Here is a 27,325-nt window from a genome sequence, read left to right as displayed (position 1 = left end):
TAAATAAAATAAATAAAATAAATAAAATAAATAAAATAAATAAAATAAATAAAATAAATAAAATAAATAAAATAAATAAAATAAATAAAATAAATATAATGCAAGCAGACTTAAGTCAGTTCCAAAAATCGGATCAAAAAATAAAAGCAAAGAACTATTAAATATTCAAGAAAACTCTATTTCCTTAGGCCTTAATTTGATCCCTCGAAAATATATGTATGTACATGGTGGATAGAATAAAAGAAATTAAATAGACTGTTTAGCCATCGTAAATTCACATAGAACACTAGCTCAATTGGTTGTAGAAGTGTGTATCAAAACACAACAATACATCCTTACATGTTTAACAATTTTGCTTACCTTTATGCGTTTGGTTTTCGTGTTTTCTACATTTAGCTCTTCTATTTTGAAACCAAACCTGTAAATATTTTTGTCTTTATTAATTTTATGTGGATACTTAATTCAAAAATATAAGTAAATATATAGTAAATAAAGGTAAACGTACTAAATGTATATACATATACAGGGGTGGTCAAAAGTATTTACACAATGAACTTTGTTCTGAAACTTTTATTTACAAAGTTATTTTGTTGTTGTAAGTAAATTACAGCAAGAAAAAATTCTAATCTTTGCTCTCAAAGCGTATTTCAATATTCAACTCTCGTGTTTTCACCATTTTAATAGTTGGTTCTCGAATTATTAATCTTAATATTTTAATTGGAGCTTTTTTAGTTCCAATGAAAGCAAAACCAACTTATTTTTAGAAACTGAAGTCAAAGAATAAGAGTACATCTTCATTATGAAAATACTTTTGTCGCAAACAATAACTGTGTAAGTACTTTTAACAACTGTTTATCATTCGTTCATTTGATTATGTCTTGCTCTACATACCGTTATTTTTTCATTTGTCTTTTTCTTTATATTCTTGAATAATCAAGCTTCAAAGCTTAGAATGTTTTCTTGTTGTAATTTACTTACAACAACAACAAAATAACTTATAAAATAAAAGTTGCAAAAAAAAAAGTTCATTGTGTAAATACTATTTACTAAATAGTATTTACTAAATACTTTTGACCACCCCTGTATATAAATATATATTTATATATATTTATCCAAACGTGCAATATTTTAATATTTAATCCAAGAGTCTGCACATTGCTTGCGTGGTATTAAACAGATCGAACGGCAAGAGAACAATTTGATATAGTTGGCGACTTGGTACTGTAAAACCTGTAGTTGCTTTAGATTCTTCACTCAATTGCATTTGGGAAAAGTGTCCTTAAAATCGATCTTTGAAATAATGTAAGCATTTGGTAGTCTTGCAAAAATACCATATTAATGATGTAACGAACACGCGGGTGTCGGAGTGCACTCTCTGTCTTACTAACAAGTGGCTCGGCTGAGCTCAGGGAAAATGGGGTGGTTCTTGTGCTCTCCCAAAACATGCGCTACATAAGTAAAATGAAGACAGAGATAAGGAATAAAGGACTACACCTAAATAGGGATTTTTATGCAGAGGTGATGGGTGTTATTCGAAGGACCTAGATGTTATTGCCTTCTCTTTACCCACCCAACCTTGTAATACCTAATAAAACCCGGTATTACCCATCTTGCGGCTGTTAAATCTCTTACGTCAGGTGCCCAAATAAACTAACTCGGCGATTCATCATTTCATACATATATTCAATTCAAGGAAAGAAAAGGCATATGCCATTAAGATAAGAAGATAACATCGGATTTCGTATACCACTTATAAAATAGAAGCATTAACAATAATTTCAAATATATATAATTCCTAACTAATTCGGAGTGAGGAATCGTACAAAAATGTGGGTTGATTTATAAGTATAAATTTGATCTAACTAAATTTTACGTTAAGCATTCATTTCAATTTGAAAAGGTAAAAAAAACCAACTAACTCTGTGGTCACGGCAAGCGGTTATATTTCGCCAATAGATTTTAAGCGGCTATGCCGTACTTACAGTTTGTAGAGTCCAATCCAGTCAGCAGGCCTGATGATGGGTGGAGCACTAGAGGCTGTTAAAATTATTAAGAAGGGTACCAAAATATAACATGCTTCTCGTTACCAATGTTATGACTTTTAGAACCTACTATATAGAAATTTCATTATAAATTTTATGTTTATAAATTTGAACACATGTTTGTACGATACTTAAAGAAAAAGAAAAACGGCTTTTTGAGGGCCCACTACGGCTGGGGGGTGAGGTTGGGGTCATCAATGCGGGTTTTTTTTTGACTCTGCAACAACGTCTTCCCAGCAGTAATCTCCAGTCTTGGTTGCGAGGGCTATCCCGTGTCCTCAGGTGCAACATTCACTCCAACGAGGGTTCACCTAGGAATTAGGTTGGCTGGCTACGCCCCACACAGCAATAGGTGTGCGCACTTATGGCCAAATCGCTCTCCAACAATTTTCCGATGGTCAGTTCATGGAACGGGTCGACATTTATTTGGTCGTAGTCCCCAGAAGTCCGACATGAAACCATGGATGGGGTCGTCTTCAGGCCTTATGGTGGCTAACACAATAAGTACGCGCTTGCATTTAACTGAGGCAAGACAGCGCTGGCAGTGGCGTTTTATTTTCGTTCCTTAATTAAAATTGGAACTCGAAAAAAAGAGGCGTGGAGTTAGGTAACGTCCACGAGGGTACCGGTGTGTTACGTCACACCACGTGCATTGCTTGCACTTGCGGATTTTTCGCGTTCTCCCTCCTTTTATTCGCACAACTGCACTCTAGCTCAGACCATTCTAGACTCTCCGCACACCCTTCAAGCTCAATTTTTGGGCCCTTATCTTGCATGAGCTTTTCTATGTGGATCGTGAAAGCTTGGTTCCAAAAAAAAAAAGCTCAAGGTCAATTCGCCGTAGAAATAGTGTATGCAAAATGTATTCGTCTAGCTAGCAGATTTATATAATTTAATGTTTGAAACAGCGCACCCTTACACCACAGATTTGAATGACACGCCCTCATAAGTGGAGGCTCAAAGCTGAAAAAAAATAAAAGGGTGCCAAGCTGATTACCAAAGGTCCGTAGCATGGATGATGCCAAGATCTTTTCCTGAAAGGTTCTCAACTACATACAAATGATTTCCGAGTTTGTTCTTTATCTTGACTTTAACTCCGACTGGTGCTAATTTAGCATTAAAATTATTGGCTAGGTTGCTGAGTTTAAAGTTACGCTTCGTGACTGTTTGGCCCACTTCGAAGTTGCGTATTTTACTTCTCAAGTTATATGTCCGTTGATTGGTATCATAAGCTTTATCTAAATATTTTTGAATATCAGATCTAATACGTACGAAATTGTCTAGTCTATCTAGCCTAACCGTAGCTTCATTCAGTAGATTGAGGTTGGTCAATAATTTGTAGTCTTTTCTGTGGGTTATCATGTGTTCGTGGAGGGGCGGAAGGATCCCAATAAATTACAAGTGGTTGGCTGGTGCCAATTTCTTCTGGGTGAGCGAGGGATGAATTAATAACGCGCGATAACTTCGGTTCAAAAACTTATGCTTTATTAAATGCACAGGTAGCCGACACACACGAAATGTTTCGGGTGAAAAGTATACAAATTTCGAGATAGAAAATTCTGAAGAGAAGGAACGGGTGTTCGGGTGAAAACCTCGGATTAGATTGAATATGGCGATTTACAGGAGAACCCTTCGTCACCCTCCTCAGTATGACCGCATTCGGTTTTGGGAAAAACCCTACCCCTCACTCTCTGCTGTTCACCCGGTGGCGTGAACATACCGCCCCCCTTGCAACAAGTTGCAATTGCCTCGCTGGACATGTCTAAGGATGGGGGATGGCAGCGTTCTGGATCGCCAAGACACGGGTGGAGATGGAGGGGGAACTTTGGATGCAGATGGAGTAGGCGGCACGATGGCTGAAGACCTCTGGATAGAAGCCCGAATGAAAGGCGGGTGCTTTTCGGGTCTTTGCTCTTTGGGTTGGATGTACGCGACAGAGCTGTCGATGTGCAAGAGCGTGTGGTGTTGCTTGCCACATCGATAGCATCCTGCTGTGCTCCTGCAGGAACCATTGGAATGCTCATGAGCCAAACAGTTCGGGCAGTATCCGTTGCTCAAGACTACCCGTAGCCTGTCGTCAGCTCGTAGTCCTCGAAACTGTCGGCACTGACGGAGCGCGTGTGCCCCTTGACAAACGCGGCACCTGAAGCAATTGGAACTGCGTTCTAAATCGGATGGTGCTGCTGTCCTTAGAGACATTTTCGGGCTGCTGGAGGAGGTGGACCGAGACCTTCTGGATTTTCCAGTAACGGATCCACAGAGAACCCATCCGAACATCGTCTCGATCCCCGCGAAAGAATCACCAACATTCTTGATGATTCGTTCCCCAAGGATAGTGGGAAGGAGCTCGGCTCCAAGCACCAAATCCACAGGAGCTCTTTGGTGAAATTGCGGATCAGCGAGCGGAAGGTCAAGCGAATCCTGCTTCACCTGATTCGGGACGGCGCGGGACGGAAGTGCTTCAGCTACACTAGGCAGCACCACGGCGACTGCTTGGAACTGTCGCAGCGGTTCGTCAGGAGGAGAAATCTGTAGGCGGCACACTTTGTCGCCGCTACCAGCATCGCATTGCCCAATGCCGCGAATGCTAGTTGATACTTTGCAGCTTGGAGGATTAATCAATTCAAACATTCTTTGGGAAATAAAGGACGCTTCGGATCCCATATCAATCAAAGCGCGGATTTGAAACTGCTTGCCACGATGATGAATAGTTACCCTTGCAGTACCCAGGAGGCCAGTGTTGCGAGTGGAGGCGAAGTAACTTCCCACGTTTACATGAGGGCTGCTGGAAGAATCGGAGGACGCAGGAATCGGAATTATACGAGCATCAGGTGCTGAGCTCTCTTGCACTTGAGCGGAAAAGGCCTGAGCTCGTGCCGTAGGTTTTCGGCTTACGGATGGAAAGGTCTGACCCCTAGAGTTTGGTTGAAGGACATCTGTGGCCTCTAGTACACGGTGGCGATCAGTTAGGAATCGATTCAGGTCGTTCCAGGATGAGACGGCGGTCTTAGTTGGAACGGACTGTTCCCACAACAGAAGGGTGGATTTGGGCATTTTGCTCGTACAGATTGCTATGAGAAGGATGTCCCAATTGTCTGTACAAGCCCCGGAAAGCTCAAGACCGGTTAAGCAACCTTGAATTGACGTCTGCAGTTCTCTCAACGCTTTGCCAGACTCTTGTGTTACAGCTGGGATCTGTAGAAGCTGCTTGGCATGGGTCATAATCAATAATCGATTATTTTCGTATCGCGCAGTGAGGTTATCCCACGCGGACTGGAACCCTTCATTGGTCAAGGGTGACCTAGAAACAATGGCTCTGGCTTCACCGCGAGTTTTGCAACTTAAGTGATAAAGTTTCTCCACTTGTGTTAGGCTTGGATTATGGATAAAAATCGCGGTAAACAAATCACGGAATGTAGGCCAAGCCAGGCTGTCTCCGTTGAAGATTTCGACTCGCACATATACCATATAACAATATTCATGTTTAGCTTTAATTGTAGCTATGTGCTTCGGACTATCTTCGTTCTTTTGAGCCGTCAAGGCTTTATAGCATCGTGAAAACTCTGCCTCGACTTTTGTCCAAAGTGACTTAAGCTGGTCTAAGTGTATTTTAACGGAGACGAGTGGCACATCGTCAGCTAAAGCCTGGGACTCGCGAGTCTCGAACGCCGTTAATGCCTCGCACACGGCAACAAAGTCGGAAAGAGGCATCGTAGAGTGTTCTCTGAGCTATTACGAATCGAATGGAAACAAATAACTTCGTGGAATTAGAGCTCTCAAGCGAGGAGATCGAAACGAAGCCGTAAGTGGACTGTATAATTTAAGTATAGAGGAGGAGTGAGAAGAAGAAATGTCTCCTCTTTTTAATGAACACAATGAATAAGCATAGATAGCATAAATAAAATTAGAAGGATTTATAATTTTCCTCGCAGTTGTGTGAATAATTAAAAGGATATATAGTCATATATCCGACTCCAATACCCAATAACATATAAATATTTCGGCCCCTAAAAATCATAACGTAAACAATTGTCCCCCTCAAAACCAAAGCGTATGAACGCTAATCCATAAAAATTAACATAAACAATCGAACACTTGAAGTAATAATTGTCCCCCTCAAAACCAAAGCGTATGAACGCTAATCCATAAAAACTAACATAAACAATTGAACACTTGAAATAATAATTGTCCCCCTAACAACCAAAGGCGTGAGAACGCTAACTCAGCATTTAAAGTCGGACCAATCAAATCGTCGAAGTATCAACCACGCCACCAAAGGGCTCCCAAATTTAGCTATAAATATAACCATAAGACATTTTTGTAGTCAGTTCTAAGTTTCCTTTCAAATAATAAAGTACGTTACTTAACTCACGAAAAATATCTTTTTTTTCCTTATCGAGAAAATCGAATATTTAATTGGCGCAGTCGGTAGGATTGGAAAAAAAAAAATTATTCTATCCGTGTTACATATAGAATCGTTATCCGTGTGTTACATAGAACTGGTGAATAACTATTGTAGTGAACTGTTATTCTATCCGTGCGACGTGTAGAACTGTTATCTGTGCGTTACATAGAATTAGTGAATAATCACTACAAAATAAATTTCCGATCCGACATCAAGAATTTACGGGTAGTGCTCAAAAGTCTACAACAGTGAAAAATACTTTCTGCCAACTGTGCGCGGAAGTATCAACTGTGCGTTGCAACCAAAGAAAAAATATTTACGCCAACTGTGCGCGAAAATATTAACTGTGTGTTACAACTATTAAATCCAATTGAGGAACAAAAACCGCCAACTTGTGTGCGAACAAAAAACCAAAATCCAAAATAAAACATAACTAAAACCCAGAAAATTAACAAAACAAAACACCACAAAAAAAACCCAGAAGATCAACAAAACAACCATCACTAAAATCCAGAAAAATCAAAAAATTTAAAAGATATACAATGGCTGTAGAACTCACAGAAGCCCACCTCAACCAAGCACTGTCTTCATTAAGACAAGTGGCAAATTACGATGGAGCTCCAGAAAATCTGACGTCGTTTATAAGGAGGATCGATTTTATTATGCACCTATATCCAACCCACGATATAAGGCAGCATAACATACTGTTCAGTGCTATCGAGATGCAGCTTACCGGAGAAGCACAACGACTCTCACAAATCGGACAATCTAACACCTGGCCGGAACTAAGGACACTCCTTATCAACGAATTAAAAACGCAGACCCCCTGTGAGGAACTTTTGCGACGCCTCTACAACACCAGCTACACAGGAAATCTTCGTAAGTTCGTCACCGAATTAGAAGATAAGTCTTACATTATAACAAACAAATTAAGTCTAGAAAACGACGCGAATAACACCGCGCTCTATACAAACGCGTTAAATAACACCATCAAAGACGTAATAAATAAAAAATTACCCGATAGACTATTCATGACATTAGCTAGATACGATATAACCACAATCAGTAAATTGAAACAAGTAGCTCAAAGAGAAGGGTTATACGAAAATAGTATAACAGAAATAAGAAAGTCAAATCAAAGCCAAAATCAGAATCAAAAAAGTGGAAAAACTTTTGTACCCAATAGTACAATTCCGTCTCAAACAAAGCAATCAGATACAATACCAAACCAAAAACTATTCCAAGAATTTCAACAGAAACTAAATATTGAAAGGGCTCAAAATCCAATGAATAATCAACAGCAAAACAACTATTCAAAGAATAATGTAGCAAACCAGCCTACAAAAAGGCAAAGAGAAAGTAATAGTGGAATTAGCAAAATGGATACATCCGAAAATTTTCATCAGAATGCCTCGGATCAATCGGAAGAAGAGATAAAGACAAGTCCTTCATCAGAATAATAATGAACAATAAACCTTTGAGATGTGTAGTCGATTCAGGCTCTTTAATCAATATAATGTCCGAAAACTTTTTTAATTTCAAAACCTATTTAGGAGATTCCAAAATTCACATGATTGAAGGAGCAGTAGAACTAAAAGAAATTATTTTCCTTGCACCCAGCAAACTTTGTCCGACAGAACAAAAATTTTATATCCATAAATTTTCAAATAAATACGACATGTTGATAGGCAGAACCTTCCTAAAAGCCTGCAAAGCACAAATAAATTATGAAGAAGAATACGCAAAATTAGGAAACTATACATTTTACTTTAGAGATGTTGAAGAAATAGAAGAAGAACAAAACATAGAAGTTTTGGACCCACCCACAGAAAGGGACCCGGAAACAAATTTTGCGATTGAAAACGAAATAATAGAAAGCAATGAGTATAGACTCGACCATTTAAACAACGAAGAAACTCAAAAATTAAAAAAGGTCTTGTACGAATTCAGTGACATTCAGTATCGCGAAGGTGAAAATTTGACTTTCACGAGTACAATAAAGCACTCTATTCATACAAAACATGAGGACCCAATCTATAAACGACCATACAAATATCCCCAAACATTTGATATGGAAGTCAACAAACAAATAAATGAAATGATTGAACAGGGTATCATTCGAAAATCGAACTCCCCCTACTGTTCACCCATTTGGATCGTCCCAAAAAAAAGGAGATGCTTCCAAGAAACAAAAATTCAGATTAGTCATTGACTATCGAAATCTAAATGAAGTCACAATAGACGACAAATTTCCAATTCCAGTCATGGACGAAATTCTCGACAAACTAGGAAAATGCCAATACTTTACCACCATTGATTTAGCTAAGGGATTTCATCAAATTCAAATGGATCCTGAATCTATTGCAAAAACAGCTTTCTCAACTAAACATGGCCATTACGAATACACACGTATGCCATTTGGTCTTAAAAATGCCCCAGCAACATTCCAAAGATGCATGAATAATCTTTTGGAAGACCTTATTTATAAGGATTGCCTTGTTTATCTGGATGACATCATTGTGTACTCCACTTCATTGGAGGAACACATACTATCACTCAGAAAGGTATTTAACAAACTAAGAGAAGCAAATCTTAAACTCCAACTTGACAAATGCGAATTTATGAAAAAGGAAACTGCATTCCTTGGTCATATAATAACAACAGAAGGTATAAAACCTAACCCAGACAAAGTCAAAGCAATTCAAAATTTTCCGATACCCAAAACTCCAAAAGAAATTAAATCATTCTTAGGATTATGCGGATTCTTCAGGAAATTTATACCCAACTTTGCACATATTGCAAAACCATTAACTCTAGGATTAAAGAAAGGAGCTGAAATAAATATAAACGACCCAAATTATATTTCATCCTTTGAGAAATTAAAATATCTCCTTATGAATGATCCTATACTTGCATATCCCGATTTCAAAAAACCATTTTTCTTAACCACAGATGCCAGCAACATAGCTTTAGGTGCGTTCCTTTCACAGGACCATAGACCTATTTCTTATGGTAGTAGAACACTTAACGAACACGAACTTAATTATTCAACCATAGAAAAGGAATTACTATCTATTGTATGGGCAACTAAATATTTTAGGCCATACCTTTTCGGTAGAAAGTTCGAGATTCTAAGCGACCATAAGCCTTTAGTATGGCTCAACAATATAAAAGAACCAAATATGAAACTTCAAAGATGGAAAGTAAGACTAAATGAGTTTGATTACAAAATTAAATATTTACCTGGCAAAGAAAATCATGTAGCAGATGCCCTTTCCAGAGTTAAAATAGATGAAAACTTTTTAGGATCAACAGAAAGCACAGCAGCTACAATACATAGTGCTCACGAGGATAATGAAAACTACATTCCAATAGTAGAAAGACCCATTAATTATTATAACAGACAAATAGAATTCATTAGAGGTTCAGAAGACAAAACAGAAACAACAACTTACTTTTACAAAACAAACATAAAAATAACATACAAAGAAATGACCAATGCTTACGCAAGGGATATAATCATAAGATATCTCTGCAGTAAGAACACTGTACTATATTTTCATAATGAACAAGATTTTCCCATATTCCAACAAGCTTTTATCGAAATAATACAACCAAACGCAAATACAAAAACCTCGAAATCTAGCATTAAGTTAGAGGACCTTCAAACGTTTGCACAATTTAAAGAAATAATCCTAAAACAACATAAAGAATTATTACATCCAGGAATTGAAAAAACGATTAATTTATTTAAAGAAAAATATTATTTTCCCGATTTCCAAAACCTAATTCAAAACATTATTAATGAATGCTCAGTATGCAATATCGCAAAGACAGAAAATAGAAATACAAAACTAACTTTTGAAATAACACCAGAACTTTTTAATATCAGAGAAAAATACGTCATGGACTTTTACATGATCGACAATTTACAATTCCTCTCATGCATTGACATTTACTCGAAATTTGCAACACTTGTAGAAGTAAAGTCTAGAGATTGGTTAGAAGCCAAGAGAGCAATTATGAAAGTATTCACTGAAATGGGCAAACCGATAGAAATAAAATCAGACAAAGATTCAGCATTTCTGTGTATAGCACTAAAAAATTGGCTACAAGAAGAAAATGTAAAGTTAGAAATCACATCAAGTAAAAACGGCATCTCAGATGTAGAAAGATTCCATAAAACAATAAATGAAAAACTCAGAATTATTAATAGTGAAAATGACATCGAAGATAAATTACTCAAATTTGAAAAAATTCTCTACGTATACAACCATAAGACGAGACATAAAACAACTAACCGAACACCAGCGGACATTTTTATCTATGCAGGATCCCCCGACTATAATACCCAAACAAGAAAAATACATCAAATAAACAATTTAAACGAAGATAGACACGACTTCGAAATCGACACTAGATTTAAACAAGCACCACTAGTAAAGTCAAAAACGACAAACCCATTCAAAAAGACAGGAGAAATAAATCAGTTAGACGAGAAACATTTTGAAGAAAGAAATAGAGGACAAAAAGTTACACACTACAAATCAAAATTCAAGAAGAAAAAGAAAGTTAATAAAAGCAAATACGACAATTAATTAATTACAGGTCAACAACTCAAGATGACTTTTTATTACATCATGCTATTCTTAACATTAAAATCAACATGCAGTCAATCCATTGACATAAACCCAGTAAAAGCACCAAACGGTTACTTAATATTTAAAACAGGAACCATGGACTTACCGACAAACTTTGAATATCATTATTTAAAAGTGAACTTAACTCTAATAGACATTACATATAATAATTTAATGCAACAAGCACAAGAATTTAAAAACATAATCCATATTCAATACTTAACAGAAAAACTAAGTAGGGAAATTAATGGAATACACATTGTAAAACGTAACAAACGAGGACTAATTAACGGAATTGGTTCAATATACAAATATCTTTTTGGTACTCTTGATCAGGAAGATAAAGATGAATTAGAAGAAAAAATAAATAATCTTGAAAGCAATAGCGTACAAGCAAACGAACTAAATTACGTAATAGACACTGTTAATAAAGGTTTAGAAGTAATAAACAGCCTCAGGGAAGAAAAAGAAAAAGAAGTAAGATTAGAAGTTCTAATCTTTAATTTTGAGCATTTCACAGAATACATTGAAGACATAGAAATGGGCATGCAGCTCACTAGATTAGGAATTTTCAACCCAAAACTTTTAAAACATAATCACTTAAGTCATGTTAATTCGGAAAAACTATTGAATACAAAAACTTCCACCTGGCTTAAACCAAGTTCAAACGAGATATTTATCATTTCAAACATTCCTCAAGAAGTAATAAAAACCCCTATCTTTGAGATACTTCCTTATCCAGACGAGAATAAAAATATTTTGACAGAAAATTCATACGATAAATACTATTTTAATAACAACACTTTGTTCAATAAAAACACAAAACAAATAGAAACTAACGAATGTATAATAGGCATTTTAAATCAAATCCCAACCACTTGTAAATACACTAAGACATATAAGAATTTTCAAACTAATTACATTGAACCAAACATAATTGTAACATGGAATCTACCAAAAACTAAACTTAATCAAAATTGCGTAAACAACGAATTAATAATAGAAGGCAATAACATAATAAAAATTTACGATTGTGCCTTACAACTAAACGAAATATCAATAATAAATTCATTACTTGACTATAGCCAAAGCATTTATGTAACAAACAATATCACCAGGCTAGAACCTATTTCCTTTATCCAAACAAAAGAGATAATTAACGAACATACGAAATATTATACTGCATTTCAAACTATTACATTAACCACTTTTATACTTACTATAATAAGTTTGATTACATACTTAATCTATAAGTTTAAGGCAATGCCACAAAAATTAATTATTAAGCATTTCCGATCAAATAACAATCGTGGTCCCACAGACATAATCGAAACCCCAATTGTTGAAAAAATCGAGTCCCAAATTATAAACAAAATTGACACTCCAATATTTACAGCTGAGAAAAATCCCTCGCTATATCCCAATGTATCCGCCTGAGGACAGGCTATTTTCTTTAGGATGGGGGAGTCATATATCCGACTCCAATACCCAATAACATATAAATATTTCGGCCCCTAAAAATCATAACGTAAACAATTGTCCCCCTCAAAACCAAAGCGTATGAACGCTAATCCATAAAAATTAACATAAACAATCGAACACTTGAAGTAATAATTGTCCCCCTCAAAACCAAAGCGTATGAACGCTAATCCATAAAAACTAACATAAACAATTGAACACTTGAAATAATAATTGTCCCCCTAACAACCAAAGGCGTGAGAACGCTAACTCAGCATTTAAAGTCGGACCAATCAAATCGTCGAAGTATCAACCACGCCACCAAAGGGCTCCCAAATTTAGCTATAAATATAACCATAAGACATTTTTGTAGTCAGTTCTAAGTTTCCTTTCAAATAATAAAGTACGTTACTTAACTCACGAAAAATATCTTTTTTTTCCTTATCGAGAAAATCGAATATTTAATTATATAATCACTTGGATATTAAAATTTGTACAATGTGGAAAAATGTTTAAATCATAGCTTGCAAATAACTGTTAACCGTTTTTTTCCTTACGCTCTGTTCGCGAGAACAACCGAAAAAAAATCATACTTTCTCGCTCTCGCTCTGAGCAAGACCCTTTGGTTGTTTTCGATTCGGTTTTCGGTTGAGCGCTAACAGTTGAGCAATTTGCTTATCGGTCTTTGAGTGAACAGCGCGTAAAGAGTGAAACGATTCACGCTCACACAGTGAGGCTCACCAAAAGACCGATTGACTGAAAAACTCAACGCAAACGGTCTTTTCAACTATTTGTCTTCTTTTCGATGCACAGTGGTACGTTGTGTAAAATTGCAACATTAAATTTCACTTTAGATCTTCTTGAAAAAATTGTATGTATTTCAGACTAATTTTTTGTTTAGAACAGGAATAGTTTTATTTTTTTAAGTATTTTATTTTGAATTAAGCTTAACAACTAATAATGAATTAATGTTTTGGGAACTTAGTGAAACTCACAAAGCAAATTGACGCATAAAACCCACGAAACTTGACATACACACATACATGCGCAAAAGACTTTTTGAATCGTCGTTCAGAAGCAAACGGTCTCGGAATGAGCAGAGCAAAAGAGAACAGAAAAAAGTGCTCTTCGACTGAGCGCGAGCAAAATTTATTTACGAACAATCCAATCGGTTGCTCTCAGACCTTTTGCTCAAAGTCTCAGTGAAGAACACTTATTTCGCGACAGTGTGAAACGGTTAACAGTTATTTGCGAGCTATGGTTTAAATTTATAAGAGTATTTAAAAGTATGGAAAAATTGAGACCAGTAGGATTGGGAGTGCCGATAACTTTTCAATAAGGAAAAAAAAACTCGAAATTAGTTTTCATTAAACGGACAAGATCAATTTCATGGACCCCTGAGGAAAAGATCAAAATGCACCAAGACAAGCCAAAATATTAATATAAATAAAGTTGTACTTATTTTTCTTTAGAAAACATTTTGCGAATTAAATTCAATCAGTCGATTGAAATATGTTTGCACAAGAAGAAAATCACGAAGGAAAAAATGGATGTCGTGACCGAGTCACGGCTTGGCTCAAGTGTCAGCACTGATGAGACTTGAGTGTCAGCACTGATCGAGAGTCAGCTGTTCTGCCGTTGTTTATGTTTTGTGAGTTTAATTAATTGTAAATTGTTTAACGAGGATCACGATTTCCTACTTTAATTATGTAGGTTTCGAATTATTAAATTGCGGAAAGCCAATCGGAGTGGCTGCAATTAATTTTGTGTGGGTGAATTCAAATTGTATGTGGACATATGTATGTGTGTAAATGTGTGCTTAACGCGGCAAAAGTATTACATGTGTATGTACCTATGTATGTACATACATATGTATGGATGTAAAAATTATTTGACATAAATAATTTATGCCGATGGACTAATGATCAGCCCGTGGAGTGTGCTGTACACTTTAAGTAAACGTAAGTGGTACTTTATAAATTCTCGATTATTAAGCACCTCTACTTGCAGGTTAGAAAACAGCTGTTTTTACATGTAGGAATGCATATGTGTGTATATACATACATATGTATGTATGTATTGCTATGCAATTGGACTTTTGGACAATCCGAATTTCGAAGAATGGAAAAAAAAATGCACTTCATAAACACAAAAATGATCGGGAAATACCATGTAACCCTTGGAACAGGTCAGGTATGTACATACAAGTATACAAAAGTGTGTAGGTCGCTATGGAAGAGCGGGAAACCTCACACTTTTATAAGTTTGTAATGGAATATAATGTGAATGAGATTTTTAATAAGAAATGTTGTACTTATCAGGAATTCCGCCGATGCAAGCTGGAATAGCGGAAGGATATCCGGCTCGAAGGACCAATGTTCGTGGAGGGGCGGAAGGATCCCAATAAATTTCAAGTGGTTGGCTGGTGCCAATTTCTTCTGGGTGAGCGAGGGATGAATTAATAACGCGCGATAACTTCGGTTCAAAAACTTATGCTTTATTAAATGCACAGGTAGCCGACACACACGAAATGTTTCGGGTGAAAAGTATACAAATTTCGAGATAGAAAATTCTGAAGAGAAGGAACGGGTGTTCGGGTGAAAACCTCGGATTAGATTGAATATGGCGATTTACAGGAGAACCCTTCGTCACCCTCCTCAGTATGACCGCATTCGGTTTTGGGAAAAATCCTACCCCTCACTCTCTGCTGTTCACCCGGTGGCGTGAACATCATGTTTTGACCAAACACCGCCACATAGGGTGAAATTCCAATTGATTGATGAATATGATTTCGTAAGGCACTGTTTATACTACTGAGAAATTTATCCCAGTGACATTGATCCGAACGGAGATAGGACCGTAAGGCCGCATTAATGGATCGGCTTACTCTTTCAGCCGCATTGGCCTGTGGAGAATACGCAGCGGTAAATATGTGCTGCACTCCGTAATTCCTAATAAATGTTGTGAACTCCTGGCTTATCACATTATCACTGACTATATACTGTGGCACACCAAAGCAGCTAAAGATATCATCCCTTAAGATAGATATTATTACATTCGAGTTAAATTTCTTTACAGGTTTTAAGAAGGTAAATTTACTAAAGTGATCTAGAATGATAAAAATTCCGATATTTCCCTGTTTTGAGCGAGGGAAGGGACCGATAAAATCCACAAATATAGTCTTTGGAATGGTCGTTCGCTTATGGTTTGGTTTCCCATAGGCGGTTTTAGTTTACATGTTGGGTGTTTGCAGGTTTGACATATCTCACACTGTTGAATGTACTTCCTAACGTCTACAACTAGTCCTGGCCAGAAAAAGTTACGCCGAATACGCTCTAAACATTTTGCTATTTTCCACATCTTATCGTTATCCGCTGAATTACCAGTCATAAAGTCAGTGCGATGATATATATATTGATTAATAACTTGAAAATCCGGAAGATTTGCTTTTACATATTTGTCTCTCAGAGATCTATATTCTTCGGATTCAAATGCCGACGAGGACAAGTCGATTTCAGGAGATAATTCCATTTCCAGGGAAGCTATTTCATTTTCAAATGATCGCGACAAAGCGACAGCAACAACATTTTCACTACCTTTCCGGTGTTCTATCTGGAAGTTATACCCCTGCAGCTTCATTGACCAGCGGGCTAATCGACCGCTTAGTTTTTGTTGGTTCATAAGCCACCGCAAACTAGCGTGATCAGTCACGACTTTAAACTCATGGCCTTCAATATACATCCGAAATCTTTTAATCGCCAACACTACCGCAAGACATTCGAGTTCGGTGACCGAATAATTTCGTTGTGCTTTGTTAAGTTTTTTAGACATAAACGTGATGGGTCGTTCGAATCCGAACTCATCAACTTGGGCTAATAGCGCACCTACTCCAAGCATACTTGCATCACATTGCACTATAAACGGTTTCTTATAATTTGGGTGTGCTAAAAACGGAGCAGTGCTAAGTTTAGACTTGATGTTCTCAAAAGCACATTGCGCTTCTCCGTTCCACGAAAAAGAATTGCCACGCAATAATTCTGTTAACGCAAAGGTGATAGTTGCATATTGTGAGATAAATCGCTGATACCATCCAGTCATTCCTAAAAATCTCTTAAGCTGTCGCTTGGTTTTCGGCACTGGGAACTCGGATATGGCTTTAACCTTGTCTGGGTTAACTCTTAACGTGCCCTCTCCGACTATATATCCTAGATACTCTACTTTTCGCAGACAAAATTGACTCTTCTGTATGTTAATGGTTAGCCCTGCCTGCTTCAGACGGGCAGATACCTCACTAAGATGAGCAAGATGTTCATCGAAATGATTAGATAATATCAATAGGTCGTCAAGATAAACTGATACTTGAGTTTTGAGCTGATACGGAATAACTTGGTCCATTAAACGACACATCGTTTGGGGGGCATTACACAGTCCGAAAGGCATTCTCCTAAATTGATACAGTGGGCGATTGGGAACTGTAAATGCTGTTTTCCATTTCGATGATTCTTCCAGACCGATTTGCCAAAAGGCATCTTTAAGGTCAATCTTGGAAATACAATGTACAGGGGGAAGTCTACTTAATAGGCCTTCTAGATTAGGTATTGGATATGCGTCTTTTACCGTAAATGCATTTAATTTTCGAGAGTCAAGGCAAAATCTTACCTTACCTGGTTTGACTAACAAAACGCAAGGGGAAGACCAAGAGGACGCGGGCGCTTCTTCTATCACTCCTAGCTTTAACATTTTGTCTATCTCCAGACATAATAAGGTTTCCTTCGCTGGTGATATTGGGTAAAATTTTTGTTTAATCGGCTTGGCGTTTTCGGTGTCAATAATATGTTCTATAAGGCTCGTAAAACCTAAGCCATCTCTTTCAAAAGTTGGAAATCCAGTTATTACAGTTTGTAATTGACTATGCTGACTAGCTGTTAATGGAAATTTATCCTCTTCAAAAGAAACTTCAGAAATTTTAGGGTCTGAGTGGATGTGAGAAATTGAAAGACCAAATGTTCTCCAGAAGTCCATGCCACAAATTACCTTTTGAGTAATAGTCGGTACTATGAGAAATTCTAAGTTGGCGCTTTTCGAGTTATAAGTGATATTGCTTGTAATCGTACCAACTACCTGTTGCGATTGCCCATCGGCTGTCCTAACATTACCGCGCGTTTTGGGGCAATATTGCTTGGTGGTCATAAGTTTTGTTGCTAATTCTCCACCTACTACACTTTTGTTAGCTCCGCTGTCTAGTAAAGCAGTGTAAATTTGTCCATCTATTGATAAATCAATAAAGGGTCGTATGTCGTTATCCAGGTTGATTATGGTTGATATAGTAAGTTTCTTTAGCTTGTGTCTATTAGTCCAGAACGTTCGCAATCGTCGCATAGATCGCGAGTGCGGCATCGCGTTGTCAAATAATTCAGATCTTCGCTTGGTATACTCTTGCAACCGCACATGATATGGTTTGAACTGTTTAGTATTAAGTAAGTCAGAGTTATTAAGTAAGGTCACGTCTGAGTTGATTATTAAATTCTTTGGTTTATCCAAGACTACGGGCGGACATCCCCCTTCACTAATCGGCGGATATCCTGCGACTGGTTTCCCGTACGCGGATTACATTTTAAACAATTTGGTTTATACACATCTACTAGCCCACACCCATAACAAAATATGCGACGTTGTTGCAAACAGTTCTGATAACCATGTCCTAATTCGTCACAATTCCAGCATTTTATTTTCTCTGATGCACGCAATGCGCATACCTCAATAGGGTCATCTGTTTCGTCATCTAGCTGTTCAACTACTGGTTCATCATGCATCAACGCATTCACCATACGTTTACTGCCTATTTGACGCGTTAGCTGTCTTGACCTAAAGCTGCGGAAAAATTCTTCATGCTTATGACATTCCTAGGTAGGTTTGGGGTCTCTACATGCAAAATTTCATGAAATAAGTCGGGTCTTAAATTGTTTCGCACTTCAGCTATGAATTCTGAATCGTTTAAAGGTTCTCGCAAAGCATCTGTAATAGCCAGCATAGAATCGAGAAATTCATCAAAATTTTCGTTGGAGGCCTGCTTGCGTCTGCGAAGGGCATCCAAAATGTCTCTGTCTGATCTTTGGTCTTTATACCTATCTCTTAAACGAATGCATAGATCGAACCAGTTCATTTCGTTCGCGGTTCGATGACATCGCCAGAAAAATGTTAGGCCTGGTCCCGAGAAGAGCAGATTAGCGAATTTATAAAGCAAGTTAAAGTCTCCATTCAAACTTTGGGTTGTTAAACAATTTACTCGATAAATGAAATCTTCTACAGTTATATCTTTGGAGGACCCTGTGAATCGTATATGCCAGTTAAATATTATACTAGATACTCGATCGGGTCGTTCTGGTACTATCTCTTGGTCAATTGCATTTGGATTACTCCGAATATTGAAGGGTCGAGTTCTAACACTATTTTCGAGACTTCTTCGCGGAGCAACTGAGGGTGGTGGAAAGTCCCACTCTAATTGAGGTTCATCAGTGGATTCCGCACGAACTCCCGTGATGCTTAAATTTCTCATGGCGTTACGAATTTCTTCGGTAATTACTGATGCCATATTAACTCGATAAGTTTCTAATGAATTGGTAATAAGTTGTTGAATGCGTTCTTCTGACACTACTGGTGGCTGGTTTGCAACTGAATTTCGTGGTTGTTCACGTCGAGGTAGTCCCACAGTTCTGGGATTCTGATTTGGATTGGCACGAGTATTTGCTCTTGTGTTTGGTCTTTTTGGTATTGCTCCTAAGGCTGCAGAGTTGTCTGCTCCAAGAGAAGCTCGTGGAGGTTGTCCATGAGTAGTCAATCTATCCTCGCTACCTAGTAGACTTTTTGAACAAGGTTGCCTACAATTTGGACATGATTCATTGGTCTCGGGCCAAATCTTGAGACAATGTTTATGAAACGTGTGCCGACATGGGGTTTCTACAATCTCTGTCTGCCCACTGGTATCATTGCAAATTACGCACACGAGTGCTGTTTCACTTGGCATAGCAGAAGCCAAGTTTTCTAGGCTTCGTCTAACGGCCATACTAAAAAAACTAAAACTAAAACAAAAAAAACTTTGAATATTAAAGGTAAGTATCAATTTTTCGTAATCACGAAAGATACAAAACAACTAAAGACAATTTGACGATTCTATTTCGTAAACACGAATTATGGATTCAAATTTTTAAATATCAAAATAATTTCCTTACAAATTTGGGACTTCTCCTTCAATAAGAGTTCAACAGCATTAATACCCCCACCACTCTGCACTTTATTTGCATAAGCTGTATTTGAATGTGTAATTCGTTGAAAGAGGGACTTGCCAGTAACGATTCCAGCAAGAACAGTTCTCAATTTCACCTCACTACAACAACTTTATTTAAGATCTAGGAAATGGTATGGCCTGGTAGGTATCCGAACTATATCCAGACACATATTCCTAAGCTACATAATTTCCCATACTTTGTCTATTCTATTTATTTAAAATGATTTGTTCAAAATTAAGAAAACATTATTGAAAGGGTATACAATTTCACTTGGTCCAGCTATAATCTGATACTCATACGCTGGCCTCTCCAAAGTGATATATTTTACCATCATATTGCACGGTGGAAGGTGTTGTGGGAAGTAAAGGAGTGGATTAAGGACACGTAGGGCAAAAAAAATATCCTTGCTTCTTCGTGCCCCACGTTGGGCGCCATTTATTATGTAACGAACACGCGGGTGTCGGAGTGCACTCTCTGTCTTACTAACAAGTGGCTCGGCTGAGCTCAGGGAAAATGGGGTGGTTCTTGTGCTCTCCCAAAACATGCGCTACAAAGGTAAAATCAAGACAGAGATAAGGAATAAAGGACTACACCTAAATAGGGATTTTTATGCAGAGGTGATGGGTGTTATTCGAAGGACCTAGATGTTATTGCCTTCTCTTTACCCACCCAACCTTGTAATACCTAATAAAACCCGGTATTACCCATCTTGCGGCTGTTAAATCTCTTACGTCAGGTGCCCAAATAAACTAACTCGGCGATTCATCATTTCATACATATATTCAATTCAAGGAAAGAAAAGGCATATGCCATTAAGATAAGAAGATAACATCGGATTTCGTATACCACTTATAAAATAGAAGCATTAACAATAATTTCAAATATATATAATTCCTAACTAATTCGGAGTGAGGAATCGTACAAAAATGTGGGTTGATTTATAAGTATAAATTTGATCTAACTAAATTTTACGTTAAGCATTCATTTCAATTTGAAAAGGTAAAAAAAACCAACTAACTCTGTGGTCACGGCAAGCGGTTATATTTCGCCAATAGATTTTAAGCGGCTATGCCGTACTTACAGTTTGTAGAGTCCAATCCAGTCAGCAGGCCTGATGATGGGTGGAGCACTAGAGGCTGTTAAAATTATTAAGAAGGGTACCAAAATATAACATGCTTCTCGTTACCAATGTTATGACTTTTAGAACCTACTATATAGAAATTTCATTATAAATTTTATGTTTATAAATTTGAACACATGTTTGTACGATACTTAAAGAAAAAGAAAAACGGCTTTTTGAGGGCCCACTACGGCTGGGGGGTGAGGTTGGGGTCATCAATGCGGGTTTTTTTTTGACTCTGCAACAACGTCTTCCCAGCAGTAATCTCCAGTCTTGGTTGCGAGGGCTATCCCGTGTCCTCAGGTGCAACATTCACTCCAACGAGGGTTCACCTAGGAATTAGGTTGGCTGGCTACGCCCCACACAGCAATAGGTGTGCGCACTTATGGCCAAATCGCTCTCCAACAATTTTCCGATGGTCAGTTCATGGAACGGGTCGACATTTATTTGGTCGTAGTCCCCAGAAGTCCGACATGAAACCATGGATGGGGTCGTCTTCAGGCCTTATGGTGGCTAACACAATAAGTACGCGCTGGTCCCGAGAAGAGCAGATTAGCGAATTTATAAAGCAAGTTAAAGTCTCCATTCAAACTTTGGGTTGTTAAACAATTTACTCGATAAATGAAATCTTCTACAGTTATATCTTTGGAGGACCCTGTGAATCGTATATGCCAGTTAAAAATTATACTAGATACTCGATCGGGTCGTTCTGGTACTATCTCTTGGTCAATTGCATTTGGATTACTCCGAATATTGAAGGGTCGAGTTCTAACACTATTTTCGAGACTTCTTCGCGGAGCAACTGAGGGTGGTGGAAAGTCCCACTCTAATTGAGGTTCATCAGTGGATTCCGCACGAACTCCCGTGATGCTTAAATTTCTCATGGCGTTACGAATTTCTTCGGTAATTACTGATGCCATATTAACTCGATAAGTTTCTAATGAATTGGTAATAAGTTGTTGAATGCGTTCTTCTGACACTACTGGTGGCTGGTTTGCAACTGAATTTCGTGGTTGTTCACGTCGAGGTAGTCCCACAGTTCTGGGATTCTGATTTGGATTGGCACGAGTATTTGCTCTTGTGTTTGGTCTTTTTGGTATTGCTCCTAAGGCTGCAGAGTTGTCTGCTCCAAGAGAAGCTCGTGGAGGTTGTCCATGAGTAGTCAATCTATCCTCGCTACCTAGTAGACTTTTTGAACAAGGTTGCCTACAATTTGGACATGATTCATTGGTCTCGGGCCAAATCTTGAGACAATGTTTATGAAACGTGTGCCGACATGGGGTTTCTACAATCTCTGTCTGCCCACTGGTATCATTGCAAATTACGCACACGAGTGCTGTTTCACTTGGCATAGCAGAAGCCAAGTTTTCTAGGCTTCGTCTAACGGCCATACTAAAAAAACTAAAACTAAAACAAAAAAACTTTGAATATTAAAGGTAAGTATCAATTTTTCGTAATCACGAAAGATACAAAACAACTAAAGACAATTTGACGATTCTATTTCGTAAACACGAATTATGGATTCAAATTTTTAAATATCAAAATAATTTCCTTACAAATTTGGGACTTCTCCTTCAATAAGAGTTCAACAGCATTAATACCCCCACCACTCTGCACTTTATTTGCATAAGCTGTATTTGAATGTGTAATTCGTTGAAAGAGGGACTTGCCAGTAACGATTCCAGCAAGAACAGTTCTCAATTTCACCTCACTACAACAACTTTATTTAAGATCTAGGAAATGGTATGGCCTGGTAGGTATCCGAACTATATCCAGACACATATTCCTAAGCTACATAATTTCCCATACTTTGTCTATTCTATTTATTTAAAATGATTTGTTCAAAATTAAGAAAACATTATTGAAAGGGTATACAATTTCACTTGGTCCAGCTATAATCTGATACTCATACGCTGGCCTCTCCAAAGTGATATATTTTACCATCATATTGCACGGTGGAAGGTGTTGTGGGAAGTAAAGGAGTGGATTAAGGACACGTAGGGCAAAAAAAATATCCTTGCTTCTTCGTGCCCCACGTTGGGCGCCATTTATTATGTAACGAACACGCGGGTGTCGGAGTGCACTCTCTGTCTTACTAACAAGTGGCTCGGCTGAGCTCAGGGAAAATGGGGTGGTTCTTGTGCTCTCCCAAAACATGCGCTACAAAGGTAAAATCAAGACAGAGATAAGGAATAAAGGACTACACCTAAATAGGGATTTTTATGCAGAGGTGATGGGTGTTATTCGAAGGACCTAGATGTTATTGCCTTCTCTTTACCCACCCAACCTTGTAATACCTAATAAAACCCGGTATTACCCATCTTGCGGCTGTTAAATCTCTTACGTCAGGTGCCCAAATAAACTAACTCGGCGATTCATCATTTCATACATATATTCAATTCAAGGAAAGAAAAGGCATATGCCATTAAGATAAGAAGATAACATCGGATGTCGTATACCACTTATAAAATAGAAGCATTAACAATAATTTCAAATATATATAATTCCTAACTAATTCGGAGTGAGGAATCGTACAAAAATGTGGGTTGATTTATAAGTATAAATTTGATCTAACTAAATTTTACGTTAAGCATTCATTTCAATTTGAAAAGGTAAAAAAAAAACCAACTAACTCTGTGGTCACGGCAAGCGGTTATATTTCGCCAATAGATTTTAAGCGGCTATGCCGTACTTACAGTTTGTAGAGTCCAATCCAGTCAGCAGGCCTGATGATGGGTGGAGCACTAGAGGCTGTTAAAATTATTAAGAAGGGTACCAAAATATAACATGCTTCTCGTTACCAATGTTATGACTTTTAGAACCTACTATATAGAAATTTCATTATAAATTTTATGTTTATAAATTTGAACACATGTTTGTACGATACTTAAAGAAAAAGAAAAACGGCTTTTTGAGGGCCCACTACGGCTGGGGGTGAGGTTGGGGTCATCAATGCGGGTTTTTTTTTTGACTCTGCAACAACGTCTTCCCAGCAGTAATCTCCAGTCTTGGTTGCGAGGGCTATCCCGTGTCCTCAGGTGCAACATTCACTCCAACGAGGGTTCACACAGCAATAGGTGTGCGCACTTATGGCCAAATCGCTCTCCAACAATTTTCCGATGGTCAGTTCATGGAACGGGTCGACATTTATTTGGTCGTAGTCCCCAGAAGTCCGACATGAAACCATGGATGGGGTCGTCTTCAGGCCTTATGGTGGCTAACACAATAAGTACGCGCTTGCATTTAACTGAGGCAAGACAGCGCTGGCAGTGGCGTTTTATTTTCGTTCCTTAATTAAAATTGGAACTCGAAAAAAAGAGGCGTGGAGTTAGGTAACGTCCACGAGGTTACCGGTGTGTTACGTCACACCACGTGCATTGCTTGCACTTGCGGATTTTTCGCGTTCTCCCTCCTCTTATTCGCACAACTGCACTCTAGCTCAGACCATTCTAGACTCTCCGCACACTATTCAAGCTCAATTTTTGGGCACTTGTCTTGCATGAGCTTTTCTATGGAAGTGGATCGTGTAAGCTCGGTTCCAAAAAAAAAAGCTCAAGGTCAATTCGCCTTAGAAATAGTGTATGCTAAATATATTCGTCTAGCTAGCAGATTTACATATATAATTTAATGTTTGAAACAGCGCACCCTTACAATGATCCCACAAAGGCGGTACACGCCTTTCTTGCTTACCTCTTTAATACTGCAGGTGAAATAGGATAATACTGTGTTGCTATTATTCAATTGAAGAAGGTAATCCCCGGGCTAATTTATGTTTTCAACAATAAGTTCCTAGTATTATTCTTATTCTCATTAATCAAATGTAATGGTCAAGTTGCAAAAAAATGTAGATATTTCTACAGTGGCGGACACGAACTTAAGACTTTTTTTATTTTAGGTCTGATTTTCTCAGCTGCTAAATGACTTAATGAAATATTTTTTTCTGTAATTTGTTGGTTATTGTATTTAGATAATGGACTGTAAGAATGGTCTTCATAGTTTAATCCGTGTTTTTCACAGGTGCATTTAAACAAAGTAAAGTCTGTTTTTTTTACAGTCCCCTAGAGACAGTATCCCACCAACTAACATGATATCTGTTGCAGTTTCCGATCCGTCCGGGCAAACATCCGTTCCCAGAAATATTGCCAAATAAAGTAGTTACAAGAGGAGCTAATAAAGTGTTGGCTGCTTCAGCTGCTACTGCATCTGCTGATGTAGTTGTTCTAGTTCCCTTGTTATAGTTCCACCCAAAAAGCAAATTTTTATTTCGAGGCTTGTTCCCAACACTACTGCTGATGAAGTCATAGCCTACATCCATGGCAAAGTTCAAGCCCCTAACATTGCGGTGGAAAAGTTCTGTTTTTCATATACTCGGGCCACTTCGTCCTTCAAAATAGGCGTCTCACCAGATCTTTTTGGCCAAATATGTCATCAAGATTTCTGGCCAGAACACCTTATTGTAAAAGAGTATACAATAAAAAAGTAGAATCGGCATCAGATTAGCCTGCTATCTACCTCTGCAAACAACGTTCCTTTTGGCTCGTCAGCACTTGTTGGCGAGTCAAAAAACTAACTTCGTCTCTAACTCTGGCCTATCAGAATGTACGGGGACTAAAGTCTTAACTCTCTAGACGCTATGGTGATAGCTTAGCTCTTGACTTTCATATTCTTGCCTTTACTGAAACTTGGCTGAAGCCTGATATAGCCGATGCTTCAATTTTTACCTCAAAATATTTAACATATAGACATGATCGGACTATCCGTAATGGTGGTGGTGTTTTAATCGGTGTCGATTCAGCGTTCTCGTCTGAAATTGTCCAGTCTTCCAATCAGGAGATTAAATTTGTTTGTGTTAAAATGAAGAACGTAAAATCAAGATGCTATAAAAGATTTAAAAAATCCGGTAAAGCATCGGATAGTTCCCTTTAGTCCCTGTAGTTGCTTGATCAAAATTTATGGTGCTGAATTCACAATGCTATAAGGATTATCTCTAGCGATGTAAACTTAGGTTTTTTTTTATAACTTTGTCAATGTAAAACGTAAGACATCAGTGCACCCGTCTTACTTGTCTTTTGAAAACAATAAAGCTGACACTGATCAGGCAATTCCCGATATGTTTGCTGATTTCTTCAAAACAACTTATTCCTCTTCGATTTATTAAGCAATTCCCCCTTATCTTCATCACATGCAATCGTCCAACTGCATTTTAGACACCGTGTTTGATGAAAGTTCGGTTTTTAGGGTGCTCATTTCCGTAAAACCAGTATATGCACCTGGCCCGGACGGATTGCCAGGCTGCGTGTTAAGGTTTTGTGCTGAGACCCTATGTAAGCTAATACTTAAGTTGTTTACACTGTCCGTCACATCTTCCGTCTTCCCTGGAAAGAATCTGGAAGGAATTATATATTATTCCGCTTCATAAAAAGGGGAAAAAGTTCGAAGCCTCCAATGATGGGGGTATTTCTAAATTGTCTGCCATACTCAAAGCATTTGAGAAAATAATAACATCTCAATTGCAGCATTTTTGTAGCTTAATCTTTTCGTCATCCCAACATGGGTTTAAAAAACGTAGATCGACAACTACTAACCTATTAGAATTTACATCTCACTCGATCAAAGGATTCAAGGCTGCCGTGCAAACTGACGTCATTTATACTGACTTCAGCAAGGCCTTTGACTCTGTTAATCATACTCTGCTTTTATATAAGTTGAACGCACTTAGCATCCCCAAACTGTTGCTTGATTGGATTCTTCAATATCTTTCTAAGCCATACGACCCCATAAAGTATACATATTCTTGATCAGCATCAACAGCCGAGTCGAGCTAGCCATGTCCGTCTGTCGGTCTGTCCCTATGAACACGCAGATCTCAGAGACTATAAAAGCTAGAGCCACCAAATTTGGTCTATAAGTTATCATTTGAAGCTTTAAACCTTTAAAGGTTGCGCAACGCACATGTGATATCAAGCTTGAAAGTTTTCACTCTAGGCTTTGGTCCGCCAGGCTAGAATATCGCAGCTGATAGCATCCACGTGACCCGATCAGTATCAAAGAGAACCCAAAAGGCACAACACGCAAAGAAAGCGGTTGATGCAAAAACCTAATGAATGTAAAAATAACATAAACAATAAATGTAATGTAAACAAAAGCAAACGAGACGAAATCATTAACTGGCGCCCAACGGAAAACCTGTAACAGCGGAAAACTGGAAACTATGCAAAAATTTTCGCAAGCTTTTATAAATAAATTGAAGTTCATCTGAAACTTTTGTTAGTGTTCTGTTCACTGTGAAAATACGAAGAAAAAACATTTTTTTTCTCTAACAATTATTTAAATTTTCATTTCATTAAAAAAAAAAAAAAACAAACATGAACTAT

At 37.7% G+C, this 27,325-nt stretch overlaps 1 protein-coding gene across 1 annotated transcript in view; it reads right to left on the bottom strand.

The window, feature by feature from the left end:
- LOC137572190 (short stature homeobox protein 2) overlaps nt 1-27,325 on the bottom strand; it is a 304,156-nt gene that overhangs the window by 213,578 nt on the left and 63,253 nt on the right. Inside the window, exon 3 of the mRNA XM_068283955.1 lies at nt 361-418. Coding sequence (XP_068140056.1) covers nt 361-418 — 58 coding nt within the window. The remainder of the gene's footprint in view (nt 1-360; nt 419-27,325) is intronic.

Source organism: Drosophila tropicalis, unplaced genomic scaffold (assembly GCF_018151085.1).
Source record: "Drosophila tropicalis isolate 14030-0801.00 unplaced genomic scaffold, ASM1815108v1 contig_258, whole genome shotgun sequence".
Classification (NCBI taxonomy): Eukaryota; Metazoa; Arthropoda; class Insecta; order Diptera; family Drosophilidae; genus Drosophila; species Drosophila tropicalis.
This window is presented reverse-complemented; position numbering and strand designations above follow the sequence as displayed.